This window comes from Amblyomma americanum, chromosome 6 (genome assembly GCF_052857255.1).
Source record: "Amblyomma americanum isolate KBUSLIRL-KWMA chromosome 6, ASM5285725v1, whole genome shotgun sequence".
NCBI lineage: Eukaryota > Metazoa > Arthropoda > Arachnida > Ixodida > Ixodidae > Amblyomma > Amblyomma americanum.
Window position 1 is genome coordinate 110,196,907 of NC_135502.1, and position 16,526 is coordinate 110,213,432.

At 43.4% G+C, this 16,526-nt stretch overlaps 1 protein-coding gene across 4 annotated transcripts in view; it reads right to left on the bottom strand.

Annotated features, from left to right (window-relative positions):
- The window catches only part of LOC144093986 (uncharacterized), an 81,604-nt gene that overhangs the window by 12,768 nt on the left and 52,310 nt on the right, over positions 1 to 16,526 (bottom strand). For 2 of the 4 annotated variants that reach the window (XM_077627803.1, XM_077627802.1), the window contains exons 11-20: positions 16,117 to 16,210; positions 15,611 to 15,680; positions 13,715 to 13,897; positions 10,996 to 11,108; positions 9,566 to 9,729; positions 8,838 to 8,946; positions 8,046 to 8,192; positions 5,999 to 6,136; positions 1,110 to 1,238; positions 47 to 175 (exon numbers count right to left, since the gene is read on the bottom strand). In XM_077627803.1, the coding sequence (XP_077483929.1) occupies positions 47 to 175; positions 1,110 to 1,238; positions 5,999 to 6,136; positions 8,046 to 8,192; positions 8,838 to 8,946; positions 9,566 to 9,729; positions 10,996 to 11,108; positions 13,715 to 13,897; positions 15,611 to 15,680; positions 16,117 to 16,210 (1,276 nt within the window). The remainder of the gene's footprint in view (positions 1 to 46; positions 176 to 1,109; positions 1,239 to 5,998; positions 6,137 to 8,045; positions 8,193 to 8,837; positions 8,947 to 9,565; positions 9,730 to 10,995; positions 11,109 to 13,714; positions 13,898 to 15,610; positions 15,681 to 16,116; positions 16,211 to 16,526) is intronic. The other 2 variants (XM_077627805.1, XM_077627804.1) reach the window with 1 other exon arrangement.

Below are 16,526 nucleotides of genomic sequence, written 5' to 3' on the forward strand. Positions count from 1 at the left end.
AAAAAATATATGCTAAACACAGCTCAGGCAGTAGGTGTGAACTCACTCTCGGTGCAACGGGAGCCCATCCAGCCAGGCTTGCATCTGCATTTGCCATCACTAGCCCGACAAAGGCCTCCATTTTGACAGGTGCATTTCTGGGTGCAGTTGAATCCATATGTCCCATTGGTGCAGGCTGCAATGACATATGAGCAGGGAAGAGAATTGCAATGTTTCGTTTTATTTACCAATTTAGCTTGTATAGAACTACTCTCTCCCGAAAAAAAAAAAATGTTAATTCTGGTTTTGTGTGCTGACATAGGCCACAAAACTATTACACTATACCTGTGCTACATGGGATGCATTGGCATGCCCTGTACTGGATAGATGTCACTGATTCGTTACAACGGGAAAAAGACTCATGGCGTGTGTTAAACAGTGAAGCAGAAAGAGAAGAAAGAAGATGCTACAAAGAGCACTTAGGCAGAAGTATGGGATAGGGAGAGTGTGAGAAGGTGAACACCAGAAACGTTACACAGCAAATGCCAGATAGCATATTGAAATAACTAAGAGTGATGCAACATGTCTTTGAAGCCTTCCTTTACACTGTATAAGGAGTGAAGTTATCACCGAGTGCAATACACTGACATGGCACATAACATTGCTCAGCACGGTATTTTGCTGTGAACAAAATTGATACAAAAATGAAGTGGACATCTGCACAACTAAAAAAAAAAAGCAGCTAACTTCGCATGAAAATAACTGTTACTGTTTCCACATGCAGATGGTAGTAATATGCCATATATATACACGTAATGAATGCCCTCACATAGTGAAAGCACCCTCTACTTTGTTCCTGGAGTAGCATGCCAGGCCAACAACCAGGCAGACCTCTCCAGTCCCATAAAAAGTCCCTCCTCATCCTCTACTTTGGCTGTCAAAAAGTGCTATTTTTGTTCCCTCGTGCAGGAATTCTGGTGTGCAGGAATTAACTGAAGGTAACTGAGGAGGCGTTTTTCTCCTGCAGTAGAATTAGCTAAGCTTATAGTGATGGAATGAATTTAGTGTAACAGGCGTCTTTTGTTTCTGGTGCTCATAGGCTTTGTTATGCTAAGGAGAGAGCCACTTACGTGTGGTGCAGTTGTCGCCTTGCCAACCGGGCATGCAAAGGCAGGCGCCTGTCACCGAGTTGCATTCGCCGCCGTTCTGGCACCTGCATTTCTGAGCACAGTTGTCACCCCACCTATCCACTGGGCAAGCTGAAAAATAAATGGAATGAGATGAGGTGTGAAGACAGTTCTGAGAAGAGTGTTATTCTAAAGCTGCTTGCAATATGTTTATTAGCGCTTCACACTGCAAGATAGCTATGCCATATGTTTACCCTTCACAGTGCCCTTTGTTCAGGAGGATGGACACCAAACTTTTGCTTGCGTGTTTTCTTCTTTCAAATATTGCACAGACATGGATCACCTCATGGTACATGGATCACCTCATAGTACATGGATAACCTCATGGTATTCGCTTACACTCTAAATGATTTCTAATTGAATTGATGCTGTTTCGGTTTCATCAACGAAATGATGGCTATGATGTGTGGCTGGTGTTTAGAACATGCGAGTCAAGAAAAATATGGCATTACAGCTCAGACCATTTATAACGTAACCGCTTATAATTCGGGGCCGCATTATACGCGGCTTTTTGTGACAACCGCTTCGTTTCCCATAGAGTTCACACTCTATGCCATAGTATTGGTGTGCCATAGTATTGGCACACCGCTTAATACGCGGCAGCGCATCACCGGAGACCGCGTATAGTGTGGTGTACCGGAGAGCGCGAGGTGCATGCTTCCCAGATTGCGCAAGAAGGGGGAAACAGGCAGGGCGGGGGAGCGTTGTCAGCGTGGTTCAAGGCAAGACGGAAGGCAGGAGAGGATAGAAAAAAAATAGAAGTCGCAAAGCAGGCGTTTTACCTCTCACTCTCTGATGCGCCTCCATTGGGCGCACTGCTTGGACAAAACTGGAAAGCACGTGATGGCACGGCCAGACGAGCATGCTGGAGCGGCGGCGGCGATGAGCGCATGGCATGACGCTGCAAGCACTGCTCGTAACACGTGCGACAGCGTCTTGTCACGCCTGAGCCCATGAGCGAGATATGTGTCGTCACGTGTAGCAAAAACTTGACAACAAAAGGCAAGTCTACCAGCCTTTGGCGCCTGCTCCTCCAAAAGTCAGGAAACAGCAAGCTCTCGAAACCAAGCAGAGCATTATGAAGGACGTCGAGAGTGGGTTTGAAAAGGCTATGGTGACAAAAAAGTATGGTGTCGCCGACGTTACTGTGTCCGCCATTTTTAAGAACAGCGACAAGTTGCAACAGCTGCAGGAAGACTCCGTGTCGCTTGCAAGGAAGCGGATTTGTGCGTCAAAGTAAAATGATGTCGCCGCTTTGTTTGAATGGTTTCGCGAGGTCCGGGCCCAGAGTGTTCCTATGAGCGGCTCGATATTGCAAGCCAAGGCCAGGTGCCTTGCAAACATTTCGGGCATGATGGTTTCAACCCAGCACGGGTCGTCGTCGTCGTCGCCGACCCTGACAGTGTTGCTTGTGAAGTAGCCGCCTTAGATGAAGACATCGTGGCAGCGGTGCGTGGTCGCGATGAGCCTCTATCTAAGGATGAGCCCGACGATGTGAGTGAAAGAGCAGCAGAAATTTTGTGCAAAGATGTGCTCGACTGCTGCAAGAAACTGTGCCTCTACTGCGCTCAGAGAAACCTCAGCGAGCAAGCACCCAAGTGCTTCACTGTTTTTGAAGACGCCATTAGCAACGCAGCTCAATCGCAGTGCCAGACTAAAATAATGTCGTTCTTTCATTCATTACGACGCTTCGTCATAAAGATCAAATAAACTTCTTTGTTGCCAGTGATTGCAGTGTTGTGCATCTGATACATTGTCAGGTGCACTTTGAAAGGTAGGCTGGTCATCCTGAAAACGCGAATGCATGGAAAAACTAAGTTTTCGTTACAGTGCAGTACTGTTTATAATGCGGATTTTCCCGACTCGCCGGTATGCGTTATAAGCGGTCTATACTGTATAACTGCTTATATGTTGTCATTCCAGCTCTTGAAGCAGGCTGGCTTGAGTGTTGCAGTGAACTGGAACTATGTATCAGCAATTATATTGCAGCTTTTGTCGTGCCTTACATGACCTAGCTGAAAGGTCAACTACACGTCACAGCCATCGTTCGGTTGATGAAACCGAAACTGCATCAAGAAGAAATCAAATTAAAAATTACTTAGCAGTAGTAAGTGAATACCGCATGGTGATCCATGTAATCTAATGTCTGACGCATCATTTGTTAGAAGAAAACAGTGAATTAAAATTAGGCATCCACAGTCCTTTAGCCTTTTCAGGCCCAAATTACTTTTCAATAAAAATTTGACACAGATTTGCCAGTTAATTCACAAAAAAGAGAAAATCTGGGCACAGCCTTCTCTTTATCCATTTTTTTTTTCCCTGTAATTCCAAATGGAATCATTGGGACCTGGTGGATGTGTAATGTGTAATGAGATGAGCTCAGTGAAAAAATGCTTTCCTTTTAAGAGCATTGAGACATGCCAGTCTTTGTAGATATATAGGTACAGTTGACGACCGATTTTTCAGACTCTCTAGGGACCACGAAAACGACCAAAAAATCAGGCAGTCCGGAAAATCAAATTTCACCGAAAAAATCATGAAGTTATTACCAATATGCTGGCGGAAGGGGTCAGTTGTATTGCATACATTCTAAAGCTCCTTATGACTAAATTTCGCCATGCGAAATTTCGCTGCTTTCACGAGCTTGGCCTGGCTGTGCTGCTCTCGACATGTCGCGATGAACGTGCAGGTTACGACAAAGTCTAAACGGGGAAGCGATAATGTTGCTGCGGGAACTGTGCTGCGCCAGTCAGTACGATGGGCCCGGAATGACAATGCAAAGATGGCGAAACAATAAGAACCTAGACACTGCCGAAGCTTGCTTAAGAAAGCAAAAAGCGTCGGAACGAAGTCTGGGTGCTGCGGTGACATTCGAGGCCTTCCTGCCCATGAATAAAACACTTCGTGATAGACTGCACACGCATTTAAACATAGTACCTCGTCCGTACCTGTCACAAAGTAATTCCCGCACAGTCTTGATGTGCTTGACGGTGCCCAAGGGCGGCACGATCGTCGAGCCGGCGAACTGCTTTTATCCACGCTTCGCATTGAAGGCTGTCCAGGGAAGCGCTCGCAAAGCGAAAAAATCCGAGCTTACTTCCCTTTACATATTGGGCATTGCTGCCGTATGCAACACATTTCGTAGGTATCGCCAAATGCGTCGTGCTGAACGCTCGACGGCTGCAGTAATGCACCCCACGTAGGAAGCCGGTTTGTTTACACTTCCACGACCGGTCTCGAGTGGAGCGAGCGACCCTTCCAATATGTTTCGCGACACCGCCTCCAGGGGATGGGCGCATGCGCAGTCGCGTTGTGAAAAAGGCGGATTGTTCTAATGTTTGCTTTTCTGAGACACTGTGTGTAAGAGGCAGGGCAACCAAGTATATTTTTTTCCTGTTTTAATGCCTTGACAATATTCAGCTTGCTCCATTAAGTAAAATTTTTAAAATGAAATTCTAAAAGCTTGAGAGACTGCAAAATTTTTTCAGTGTAATAGTGTGGCAAAAGTGCTTCTTGTGGAAGAGGTTCGCATTATTCTTTTTATTCTCTCTTTGTAAGCAGTTACCGTACTGCGTCGTCAAGGGCAATTTTATTTTTAGCCAATTTATTCATGGTTTTCAACCAGCAGCGTCATTGTGCAACCGCTCGGTTTTTTGCATTGTCTTGTGGTTTTCAATCTCATGTGACGGCTGAAATCACATGCAAGTTTATCGCTTTCCGCATTCTTGCGATGACTAGTTCTTCACCTGATGGATCGATATTAATATCTGACACCTCACCACATGAAGCGGGCACCTCTTGAGACTTCTTGCTTTACTCTCTAAAATTATTGGATTTGGAATTTAGTCATCTACTTTGAAGAAAAGCATTTTTTCTTACATATAAAGTGCATAAAAGTAAGAAAAGGTGATATCTTTAAAAAACATAAGCGAGGTGCAGGATCTCAAACACATATTCTTCTTTAGCGCTTCCACCCCCCAATGATTCCATTTGGAAGCATTGATATTTGCGAGCTCTTCAATAACTCTTACATGAGGTTTTACGAAAGAATTTATTTTGAATGAATAACATCAAGCCTATGTACTAATTTACGTCCTCATAAGAATCAAACACCATTTCTTTTCTTGTACACGGTCAAAGGGAGTAACCGGTATTGCTTGGTATTGGCAGTAGCACTTCTGCAGTGTTTATACTCCCTTCCTAAGCAGCAGCATTTCTCTATGAGGCGAAAGATTTCTATTATAAAGCGTAAATAGCTAAATGCTGCATTCACCATAAAAGCAGCTGTAGCTGCAGTAATTAAGCCGTATGAAGTCTGTGGCGTTTTAAAGCGGGCGATTCCAACTACAATTGCTGGGCCAGAGAGGGTTAAGTGACAATTGGCTAGCTTCTCACATTTCATGCCCTGCCCATACCCATTTCTTCTTCTTGATTTCACCTAGGACGTCACTAACTTTGTTCTTTAACCCATCCTGCCCTCCCTCGTGGAGTAGCAGGGCCAGGGTCATTTTACCACCAGCCGAACTCTCCTCCTTTCCTCTTATTAAAATTTCTCTCTCTCTGCACTACCTCCTTGTCTCTTAACATTATAAGTATTCTTCTCCACACTTCTCTCCATTCTTTTTCATAGATTGCTGTGCTGCATTCAATATCACTTCATCACATTGTGAACGTCAATTTGTTTCCACAGTGCAGCAGACATACAGAGGAGAAAGCCTGTGTGTACACAGACAGGGTCCTGGTTTTTGCACTACAATTTCACTACAACTCCACTGCATATCTAGAGAAGGACAAGAAGAATTCAGTGCGGTTAGTGGAAACAGGTCACTCACACTCGCTGCACCGCAGGCCCATGTAGCCGGCACTGCACTGACACTTGCCAGTGATGTGGTTGCAGGGGCGGCCATCACTGTGCATGCACTCGACACACACCTCCGAGCAATTCTGGCCAAAGGAGCCGGCGGAGCATGCTGCGAGAAGCCAGAGAGGGTGCAATGCAGGAGCTGCCAAGGCTGATGTTAACCACGAGTACAGAGCAACCACATTCAATTAGTGAAAACGACCGTGTGAAGAAAACCAGGCAACATCTAGGGTGGGGATATAACGTGAAGCCCGACTCCCAAGTTGAGGCCGCCATTGACTCAACAGGCTCATCTAGATCAGCACACGAGCATTTCTGGCTGAATGCAAGTAGTGTTACCTAAACAGGACAGAAGAAAAAAAAAACGAGGCAACACAGGTGCAATAAAATCTTAGCTGTAGGTCAGCGCCGCCACTGCCTCACTCTTACCTTCTGTCATTCTTAATTAGCACTGTTTGAATTCAATCATGAAATGACAGGCCACCCACACCTCCTTGGCATTTCTGGACTTTGCTCACATCGATATGTGACCTCCTGGGGATTAAACTCTCCCTAGAAATGCAAAACGTACTACAGAACTGCTGTTTCACTAAATATAAGCAGTATACGTAACAGGCACCTAAAAGGCAATTGTTACGTCATTCATTAGATAGCAGAATAACCACGGTACAGGAAGCCATGATAAACAAAAGTGGAACCCACAGAGATACATGACCATAGATTGGGAGTATGCAAGCGTTCATAGACACAACCTGAGAAGAAAGGTATTCTGATTCAATATTAATCAGTTAGTGACATCCAGCGCTGTTACTCATAACTATTACATAAACATTAAGTGCACATGCAAGATTAAGCTTAAGCTTGCAACAAATTGAACGAAAATGGAACTCAATGCTTATGCACTATTTGTTGCATGTTAACAAGGTTCACAAGACAACGACATAGTAACATACAAAGTACAAACAACATCTCCGAAGAACTTTTTAAATTTATTGATCTTAGTAGCATTTAAAAACAATGAATTTTTGCTTACGATATGGCGAATTTTCAACTCCCATTCAATTAATAAAGCCCTTGTGCAGTGCGTGCACATACCATGAGCTCCCAAAGCAGATTTATCTCTTGCACATAACCTTTCATGTACAAACGAACACAAATTAAACCAGCGGTACATGGGATGAACTGCTTCTGCACAGGTACAAGTGTTGTGAATGAAACGGCAGCTCAATACATATTGACAGGGCATAATGGCAGACTTCTGACACCATCTCCTTGAAGCTGTGAGCGCTTTAGAGTGGATTGCACAAGAGCTTTGCTCTCAGTTGTATGTATCTGTGTTCCATATATAGGCCTCGTGCTCATGATACACTAAACAAAATGACAATCGTGCTCTCGGCTGCAGTTATTGGTTTGGCTCATAAATGTTTAGTGACTAGATAACCAGAAGTAAGGAGTGTTTTAAGAACGTGTAAAGTCAACTGGAGTGCTGCAAAAGAGGAACCTTCACAAAATTTGTGACAGCAACTACAAAGTATTTACATTTAAAGAGACACTGAGCACAAACTGAAGTTGACCTGTACTAATAAAATACCACTTTTAAACAATAAAGAGGCTGTTTTCACTAAAAATGAAGCTTTGATAAGCCAGAAAAGGCCAGAAAATGAAATACAGGTACTGCCTCCACTGGCTACTTTCACAAGAAAGCTGCAATAATGTCAAGACCGATTCTTCTATGCAGATCTCGGAGGTAGGCTTCACTGCCATTCACTTCCAAACAGTAATCAGTCTTTTTCATTACTGATATCGTAAATTTCGAATCGAGTGGAGGGCAAAAAAAAAAAGTGCCATTTTTAAATCAATTTTTCTCAACAATAAATCCTCCTTTTGCTGCCGGACTAACATCAACATAGCCATAAGGAGGCAAACAAGTGATTTCTGCTAAGAGCAAAAATTAGATGGGGAGTTGTTGGTGTTCCTTTATGCAAGCATGGTATAAGACAAAATGAAGAGAGACTCACGTTCATTACAGTCCTTGCCCGTCCACCCGCGTTCGCAGATGCAGACGCCAGTCTCGGGATTGCAAGAGGAATTGTTCTTGCAGTCGCACACGTTTTCACATGACGCTCCCCACTGACCACGAGGACACTGGCTCTCGCAAGACACACCTGCGGGCGAAGCAAGGTTTGCGTTAGCTACTGATTTTCACTCGAAACTGTAGAAAATCAAGTTACACCTTTGAACATAAGGACCCGATTCTGAAAGACCTTTGAGGTGATCGTATGGCAGGGGTATTAGACAGATTAGGACGGAGTCACAGGAACAAGTTCCCTACCTTATTTTCACATATCAAGAAATCAAACCAGCATATAGTTGACTCCTCAAAAAAGTTCTCCAAGCTATTCTAGCATAGTGCCAATGTGCAACCTTGAGGAGATCATGGAAATTGCTTGCCGCTTTAGCATATGAGAAATTAACAGGTGATATACAACATTCCCAAAGGTGAAAACTATAATTCCTTCATGGATGTTGTATTGAGAATACGTGCAAGTGACAGTAAATATGAAATGATAGCAAGACCAACTTATAACAAATTGTTTACGAGTGAGCCAGCAGCAATGAGGTAAGGAAGAATCCTGGGGGTATGCTCTTAGTGACCGTCACATTGAACAAATGGCTTATCACTAGGGAATGTTCATTTTAGCTGTGCGAGAAAATGAGCATAGAGCCTGCTGCAACACCATGCAAATTACAGCTTACTAGAGGATGAGATATGACCACTAGTAAGCAAAAACAAAGCCAAACACACTCACCTTTGATGCCAGGAGCACAGTTGCACTTCCCAGAAACGTGGTCACATCCCAGAGAGTGCTCCCAGTTGCACTTGCACTTGTTCTCACAGTTCTGTCCATACCTCCCGTGCTGATGAGGTAGCCATGCAAAGAAGAGAAAAAAAGAGAAAGCGAGGTCAGGAAATTAGTTACGCAGTGCATGCTTACCATTACGTGTCAAAGACAACTGTATCGCTGATCCTGAAGAAGGTGCAGAAATTTTACTTCTTTACTAGTGTGGACTGCATAGCTATGATTTGAAGCAGAGTCACAAAAGCTGAATTCAGTTTAAGCAAGTGAAATGAAGATCTACTTGGTTTGCATAATATGCGACACATTTACTGCAGCTACCATTTTAACAATAGCTAACTATTTTCCAGCCCAAAGAAAATGTTCTTGTCGACTAAAATTTCTGTACAAACTAATAGTGTGACACTACAGTGAACTCACATTAATTTGTACTCACTTATATTAGAATAGCTTGTCTGTCCACACTGACATCTTGGTACTGTCAACATTTCTATAAAAGAGATTCCCTGAATTCAAAAATCATGTAACTTGAAAAAGTTTTGGTCCTCTTCAAGTCCAAATAATCGAGAGTCAGCTGCATTCAAACTTCAGGCTTGAAAATTGAAGTTTCAGGCAAACTAAAACTGTGCGAATTTGCAATCTGAACAGCGCAATTTTGAAAGAGCAAAGCTAGCACTCACATCACATTTCAACTCGCAGACCTCGCCCAGGTAGCCAGGTGAGCAAGTACACTCTCCAGTCACTGGGTTGCAGGCTGCTCCATTCTTGCACTTGCACTTGCTCTGGCAGTTGAGGCCATAGGTTCCCACAGGGCACAGCTCATTGCACCTCGACTTGGCGTAACCTGATGGAGGAACACATCAAGAACAAGTGTGAGCACTCTTCGAGGCTTGGTATCTGGAATAAAATGCCCGAAATATAGGGTGCTCAAAGGCCCCTTTGAGGAGAGATAACAAAACTGATTTCACTGAAGATGGAGAACTAATACCAAGGGCTTCACTCAGAGAGCATCAGGGGAGAGAAAATAAGTTTCAATTAAAAACTGATAACATTAAGCCACCATTTAATGGCACCTACCTTAAAGAGTCTTTGATGACAAACTAAATTGGCTGGTATCAATAGAGAACGCAACTTAAAAATTGAGGTGCAACCCACAGAACAAGGAGATGGCAAACATTGTGAGGTAGTGGGGCACATTACCAGAGGAGCAAAACATTCAGAGTCGATCATACTAGGCACGTACAAAGGTGCTACCAGCACCTACCGAATTTCTTGCAGCCTTCAGGCAAATTTTAGTGAAAAGTCAAGTGCGCTGAGAATGATATACGACCTCAGCCACAGAAATAATGTAGTAGAGCTGGGCCCATATTCAGGAAGTATCCACAAGGTGGGCATGCACATTTCAATCTGCGCTGATTGATTGCAGCCTTCAAATGTGCAAACGATGGCAGGTGACCTGTTTCTTCTGTCACCTTGGCTGAAAACAGTAATTGCAGCTCACAAGTAAACATTACACAACCTGCACTACAAATCCTTATGATTTATAATGAAGCACTCAAAAGCAGAAACAGGTGGCTGTGTTTGATTTAACCCCTCCTGGTCAGGTGCAGTTTACCCATGGAGAAGGAGGAGGAAAAACTTTAATAAACAAAAAGTACTGCACCGGTCAGCATTCTATCGAGTCTTCCTACCTCTCATGGAGAAACCTCGTCATGATTTGGTTATAAACATTCATTTAAAGCATAGTCCGACAACTGACCGGACGAACACATTTTCACTGTCAGGCGATGCCTAACAGATGACCAAAAAGGGTTAAAGGTGATGGGACCATCTATACAATGTGATCTGAGGTGGTGAAAGTGTTAACTACTTTCAGAAGCAGAGCATGCCCAATTTAAACTATGCCCATTGGGACATGTCCACTTAGTGTGCACTTCCAGATACAGGCTCTGGTGACAACAGTACTAAGCGCTATTGTACTCTCCTGGCACAAGAGTTTGCAGAAGCAGAATTTACACTGCCCAGAATTTTCGCTGCTGAATGTTTGCTTCAGTGAGTTAGTATATTTATGCTGCAATGCTAAAGAAAACAGCCTCCAGGAAGCACATACCTGGAGGACACTGGCAAAGGCCATTGACATGTGAACAGATTCCATTGTTCTCGCAGCTGCAGTTCTGGGAGCAGTTGGTGCCGAACTTGCCAGCAGGGCAACGCTCACTGCAGCTGCAATATTGGCAAAGACGGATCGTCACAACAGTCCAAGACAAAAGAAACAGTGATGAAAGGACACAACAAATAAAAAAAGATATCATTTGAGCTAAATGCGCTCATTTTGCAGAGAAAAATCAGTTTTAATGGTTGCTGCATTTATATGGCATTACACAGGACACGACAACACCAGAGAGGGGCACATTTTTCCCATGTAGGTGTGCCCGGATGTGAACAGTTCCTTCTCTTATCCTGCCCTCCATAAATTCATACAGGCATGAGAAATCAATGAGGCAAACCCATCCAACCAGCCTCCATTCAGGCTCTACCGAGCTCTAAAGGACTGAACTCCCTTCAAGTGCAGTCTACAATTTTGAATTAATCTTCTTGCTAATGATAGACAATATTTTCACAGTAAACAGTTTACTAAAGCCTCCAGGGAAACTCTTGTATTGGCAGTACTGCAAAGTATTGTCCTGCCCAAGTCAGTGGCAAATCTAAGCCTTAGCAGCAAAAAGCAGCATTTCACCAGCTGCCAAACGCAAACGCCACAGTTTGGATGAACTGCTTCCAAGATCCAAGGTGGCAGCTGAAGCTACTTAGTACATGCCACCTAAATCTGCTATCCTAAGCTGACGCTAACTTCATTCAAACAGTGCTCGGAAACCCTGTCCATGTCTTGGCTCCAATCCTTTCCAGCTTAAGATGGATGAAAAATAATAAAGCATGCAGATGCACTGCCTCTCAAGAAACCAGAATGGGCACTTAAGCTGCACCTTAAGGGTATGGCATGATAGTGTTAATGGGTTAATAACCATACAGTCAAAAAACCGCTTACTACGGCTGCAGTTATAATGCTGCTCGCTTATAATGAACGAGGGTGGTGCTATCGTGGACATATGAATTAGGGCAATGGGACAGTGTCTCAGATACAACGAAGAACTGCGGCGGCACAACTCAGAACGAACGAAGAGGCATTGTAAATTCGGCCCGGCAGTCAAAGAACCCGTGCATACATTAAGTGAGGAGCCCCTGCGTCACTTGCCCTCGGAAAATATGGGAACCCAAAATTGCAATAGAAAAGTGAGACATCGCTGACAAAGGCGCAGTTTCACCGAGTAGTGGCATCAGAAACCAATGCCTAGAAAGGCGACCCCTGAGTTGGTGAAAGGCACTGCAAACTTTTGTGTTAACAGGCTTCTGCGCATGAGGAACAGCTGCGACTGGCAGCTGTCGTTTGTGATCGACAAGTCCCACACATTCTGATACTTTCGGAAGTACGCTTTCGTACGCTACAGGTCGAACACAAAGGCCTACATAATGCGTCACTTTTTGATGTTATTCCGGGAGCTTGCAACCACTATAAGTTTCATAAAGAGACGCAAAATTTTTTCATCGAGTGGCTGGTTGAGTTCAACCATATAGGAAAAAAAAAGGAGCTCCTGCTCGTTTTTGACAACTTTGCGACGTACCCCGTGTTGCTATTCTCTGTCTGTGGTGATGGCATTCTGCTCACCACCGAGTGAAAAGTGCAAGATTCAGCCACAGGACACAGGTGTCATTCATGTGCTCAAGGTGTCCTAGCATCAGCGCTACATACAGCACATGCTGATAGTAACTGACACCCAAGGCGGCGACGTCACAGTTCAGATATCTTCGTTCGCCACTTTGGAAATGATTAGAGCCCTGCAGATAGAACTGACAGCGGAGTGCATTGGTTTCGTAAAGCATGGTTTATAGGCGAAGAAACGACTGAAGATACTGTTGAAGATCTGCAACAACACATGTGGATTTGTAACAACCCTTTGTTGGTTCACAGATGACTGGACATGACTTCGACCGGGGAGACTTCGTGAGATATGGATCATGATGCCAGCATTGCAAAGTGATACACTGACAAAACCATTGTACGTGAAGTGCGAGCACTCCCCGAGCGCCAAGAGTCTGATGACAAGGAGAGAGACCTGCCACCGGATGCGTGAACGTTTTAACCATGATTAGTTAAATCGTGCTCTAAGCAGCTTGTTGCTTGGCCTTGCCAAGAAACATACATATTACCACTCTGTAGAGCTTGGAAAGTGCCATGATATGATCTCCCCTGAGGAAGCCGGTGCACATAACAAGCTTTTCTAAGAAACAAACGCCAGTTTCGAAAGACTTCAGTTCAGTTGTTATTGACTGGCTCCAGTATGACAGTAGAATGGTGACTAATGTTCAGTTATAAGAGATTAAAAACAGATACAAATGCGTTAAAATGCAACTAACTGAAATTAATGCTGCAGTTTAAATTCCCTCGGTAATCTGAACTCGCTTAAATCAAACTTGTGGTTCATTCAAACTGATGCTAAAGTTAATAGAAAGGCAACCTTTAACTGAAATACCACATAACCTAACCAATTTTTAGTTCCCTACGAATCTGAATAACTGAGAGTCGGCAGTATGGTGAGCACATGTGCAAGTGCATGCACTCACCATGACTACACAGCAAATCATTACACTTCTATGAAAATACAACCTTGCTCAATCATGAAGTCATTACACTGAGACTCATACAATAATTACACACACAAAAATTTAAATGAAAGAGAACATGAGCTTCGACTACATTCGTTTGCACGTACTTGGAGCCAATGAAGCCTGGTTCACAGACACATGTGCCGTCGACAGGGTCACAGGTGCCGTCATTTTCACAGCTGCAAGTGAGTGCACACTCTGGCCCATAGAAAAGTGGCATGCAGGGACGGGAACAGGTCTCCCCGTTCCAGCCGGGCTTGCACTTGCAGTAGCCAGTCCAAGGGTGGCACCTGTTATCGGAGACACGCCAAATGAAGAGATATGGGTGTATTGGTATTAAATAGGCTTATGCAAAAGTTGGTTTTTTGGTTTGAAGCGAATAGTAATTTTCTTCAAACAATTTCGAAGTGAATATTTCGTTACTTCTGATACAAAAAGTTTAAACGGCTCAATAGCCATTTTCAAAATTATATATATTTTTCAAACACAAAAGGCCATTACATAAAAAAAAGAGGATGCATAGAAGCTTTATCACATTCATTGAAGCTGTGCTGACAAACTTCAAAAATCGCACAGAAATTGCCATCAGAAATAGAGAGCCGACCTGCATGCGGTGCAGACATTTATGCGCTGCGTGTGACCTATATGCGAGGTCTCCAACTGCTGCTCTTAATTGCGATTGCATTGTTACGCAACTGTTTCTTTTAAGCGATAACTCCATGACACCTGTGAGGAGTACGCACCGTGCGCCCATCACCATCCCATGTCAAGCGTCAGAAAGGGGCACTCATCTCCGTGTTTCTCTTCCTAGCTTCCCGTTGTACTCATGCCGTCGCACTTGTTTAGCGAATTTCACGCAGAGAAAAGTGCCTGCAGCAGCTGCAGTTACCTCAGAATCGTTCTGTGGAAGTCAAGGGAGCCGTACGTCCTCCAATTAGAGAGATTTAGCATAGAGGGAATCGTTTCCGCAGGGACTAATACTGTACATGTGCAGATCGCTCTCCAGGCGCCGGTCAGCTGTTTGCACATCGGCGCAGCGGCAGCCAGCATGTGCACACTCGAATATTATCGAACATTAGCAAATGCCTAGTATTAAACAATGAAAAGAACATATAACCACAATGTCTGATCACAGCCTTTCTTGGGTTGGTTCTAAGAGTAACAGTACTGAAATTTTGATCAGATTTTCCTTAACAATGCACACACTATCACCCCTCATGCGTTGCAATACCCGGTATAGAAAAACAGTAACTTAGAAGCAGGTTTTTCTACAATGTGATATATAGGCTCACATAGGCTTTTGAACTCTTGAACTAAATTAAGCTGACAGTGGCATGATATGAAAAAGCAGATGTGCAAATGTGGTGAAATTTGTAAACTTTGGTTACATAAAACCATTACACAGATGGCCACAGGCGACTTGCAAGCACCCGAGATTGCGGACATTGCAAATGCACTGAGGGTGCTCACATGGATGCTTTGCTCCCCGGCATGTTTGCAATACTCAAAAGTGGTTAAAAGCTCAAATTAAAATCCTCCCGAGTGTGTGCTTCTTAATGAACTTTGTTTTTTTTTTTGCTTCTCGCATTTCAGTAAACTGTTGCACAGTGAGTAGCAACCAAAAAAAAACAGTGCAAGGACCTTGCATTTAATTGCACCGGTAGGCCCGCAAGAATGGTGCATCAACGAGTGCAAATTTTGAACCAAACGGGCATTGGCTTGTCAGATATACTGCTAATTTAATCATTTTGAATCTAGCAGCACGGTAACATGCTCAGCTAAGATGATTACTTTACAGCAGCAGAAGCATAGTAGCAAGCAGAGTATGCAACAAGAATGCTCATCAATCAATGAATTTTGTGTATTACTTGATTTGTCAGCTTTTCTTTAAATGCTGAATGCACTTTCCAAAAATGTTCAAGCTTGAAAAATTATATAAACAGCATATTCTAATGCATTAAATGCACACTAAAACGAGAGCACTAACTGCTAGCAGCACTTACATGATAGAATTTTCTTTGTCGCACTGACACACATGCTCGCATCCTGGTCCATACAGTTCATCTGTGCAGGCTGCAGAAGAAAACAAAGCAAAGAACAGTACATTAAAAATAGTCTGCATATTCTAAATAATAAGGGCCAAAAATTAATGTGCATTCATGCACATATGCTTCTATTCCTGCCTTTTAGCTGGCTATATGCGATATTTCCAACATGTCTTACTCGTTAAACAGGCACAATGACTTAAGCGCATATTATTTTGTATTACACACTAGCACTACTAAGATCATATTTCAAAGAAAAGGCAGTATAAAATTCAGGTGTATCCAGATGCCAGCATTAAATTCAATAGTCAGATAGTGCCAAAATGACTGACAGCGGAGTAGAAAATACAATGGGTCGCCAAGACTGCTTTCACATTAGTGTTTAGCATTCTGGAAGGTTTCCTTGAGTGGACAGCATCAAAAGCAAGCTGTGCTCGCTGGCTCCACCAAGCCATCAGCCTTACCTCTGCCTTCACATCGTGGTCCAGTAAAACCAGGAAGGCAGATGCAGTGGCCGTTGGTAACATTGCAACCGGCACCATTTTCACAGTCGCATTTCTGCAAGTATACATGGAAAAAACAATAACATCAGATGATTCACACAAGAACATCCCAGCACATCAGAGCCAATGTGCTGTGCAAGTAATACAAACATTACTTGGCTGTTCAAGAGCCAACCTGCTAGTCTCAAATAGTCTAAAGGCAGAAAATTTAGTTATACTAAATTTAACACATGCGTAAGTTGTGATAAATACTTCTGCGAAATGAATGGGCAACACAGGGTATGTACTAAACACTAATAAATCAATGCCTGAAACCTACAAATAAATATGAGATTCACTCAAATTATTAAGGTTTTGTGTTCCCTCCTATG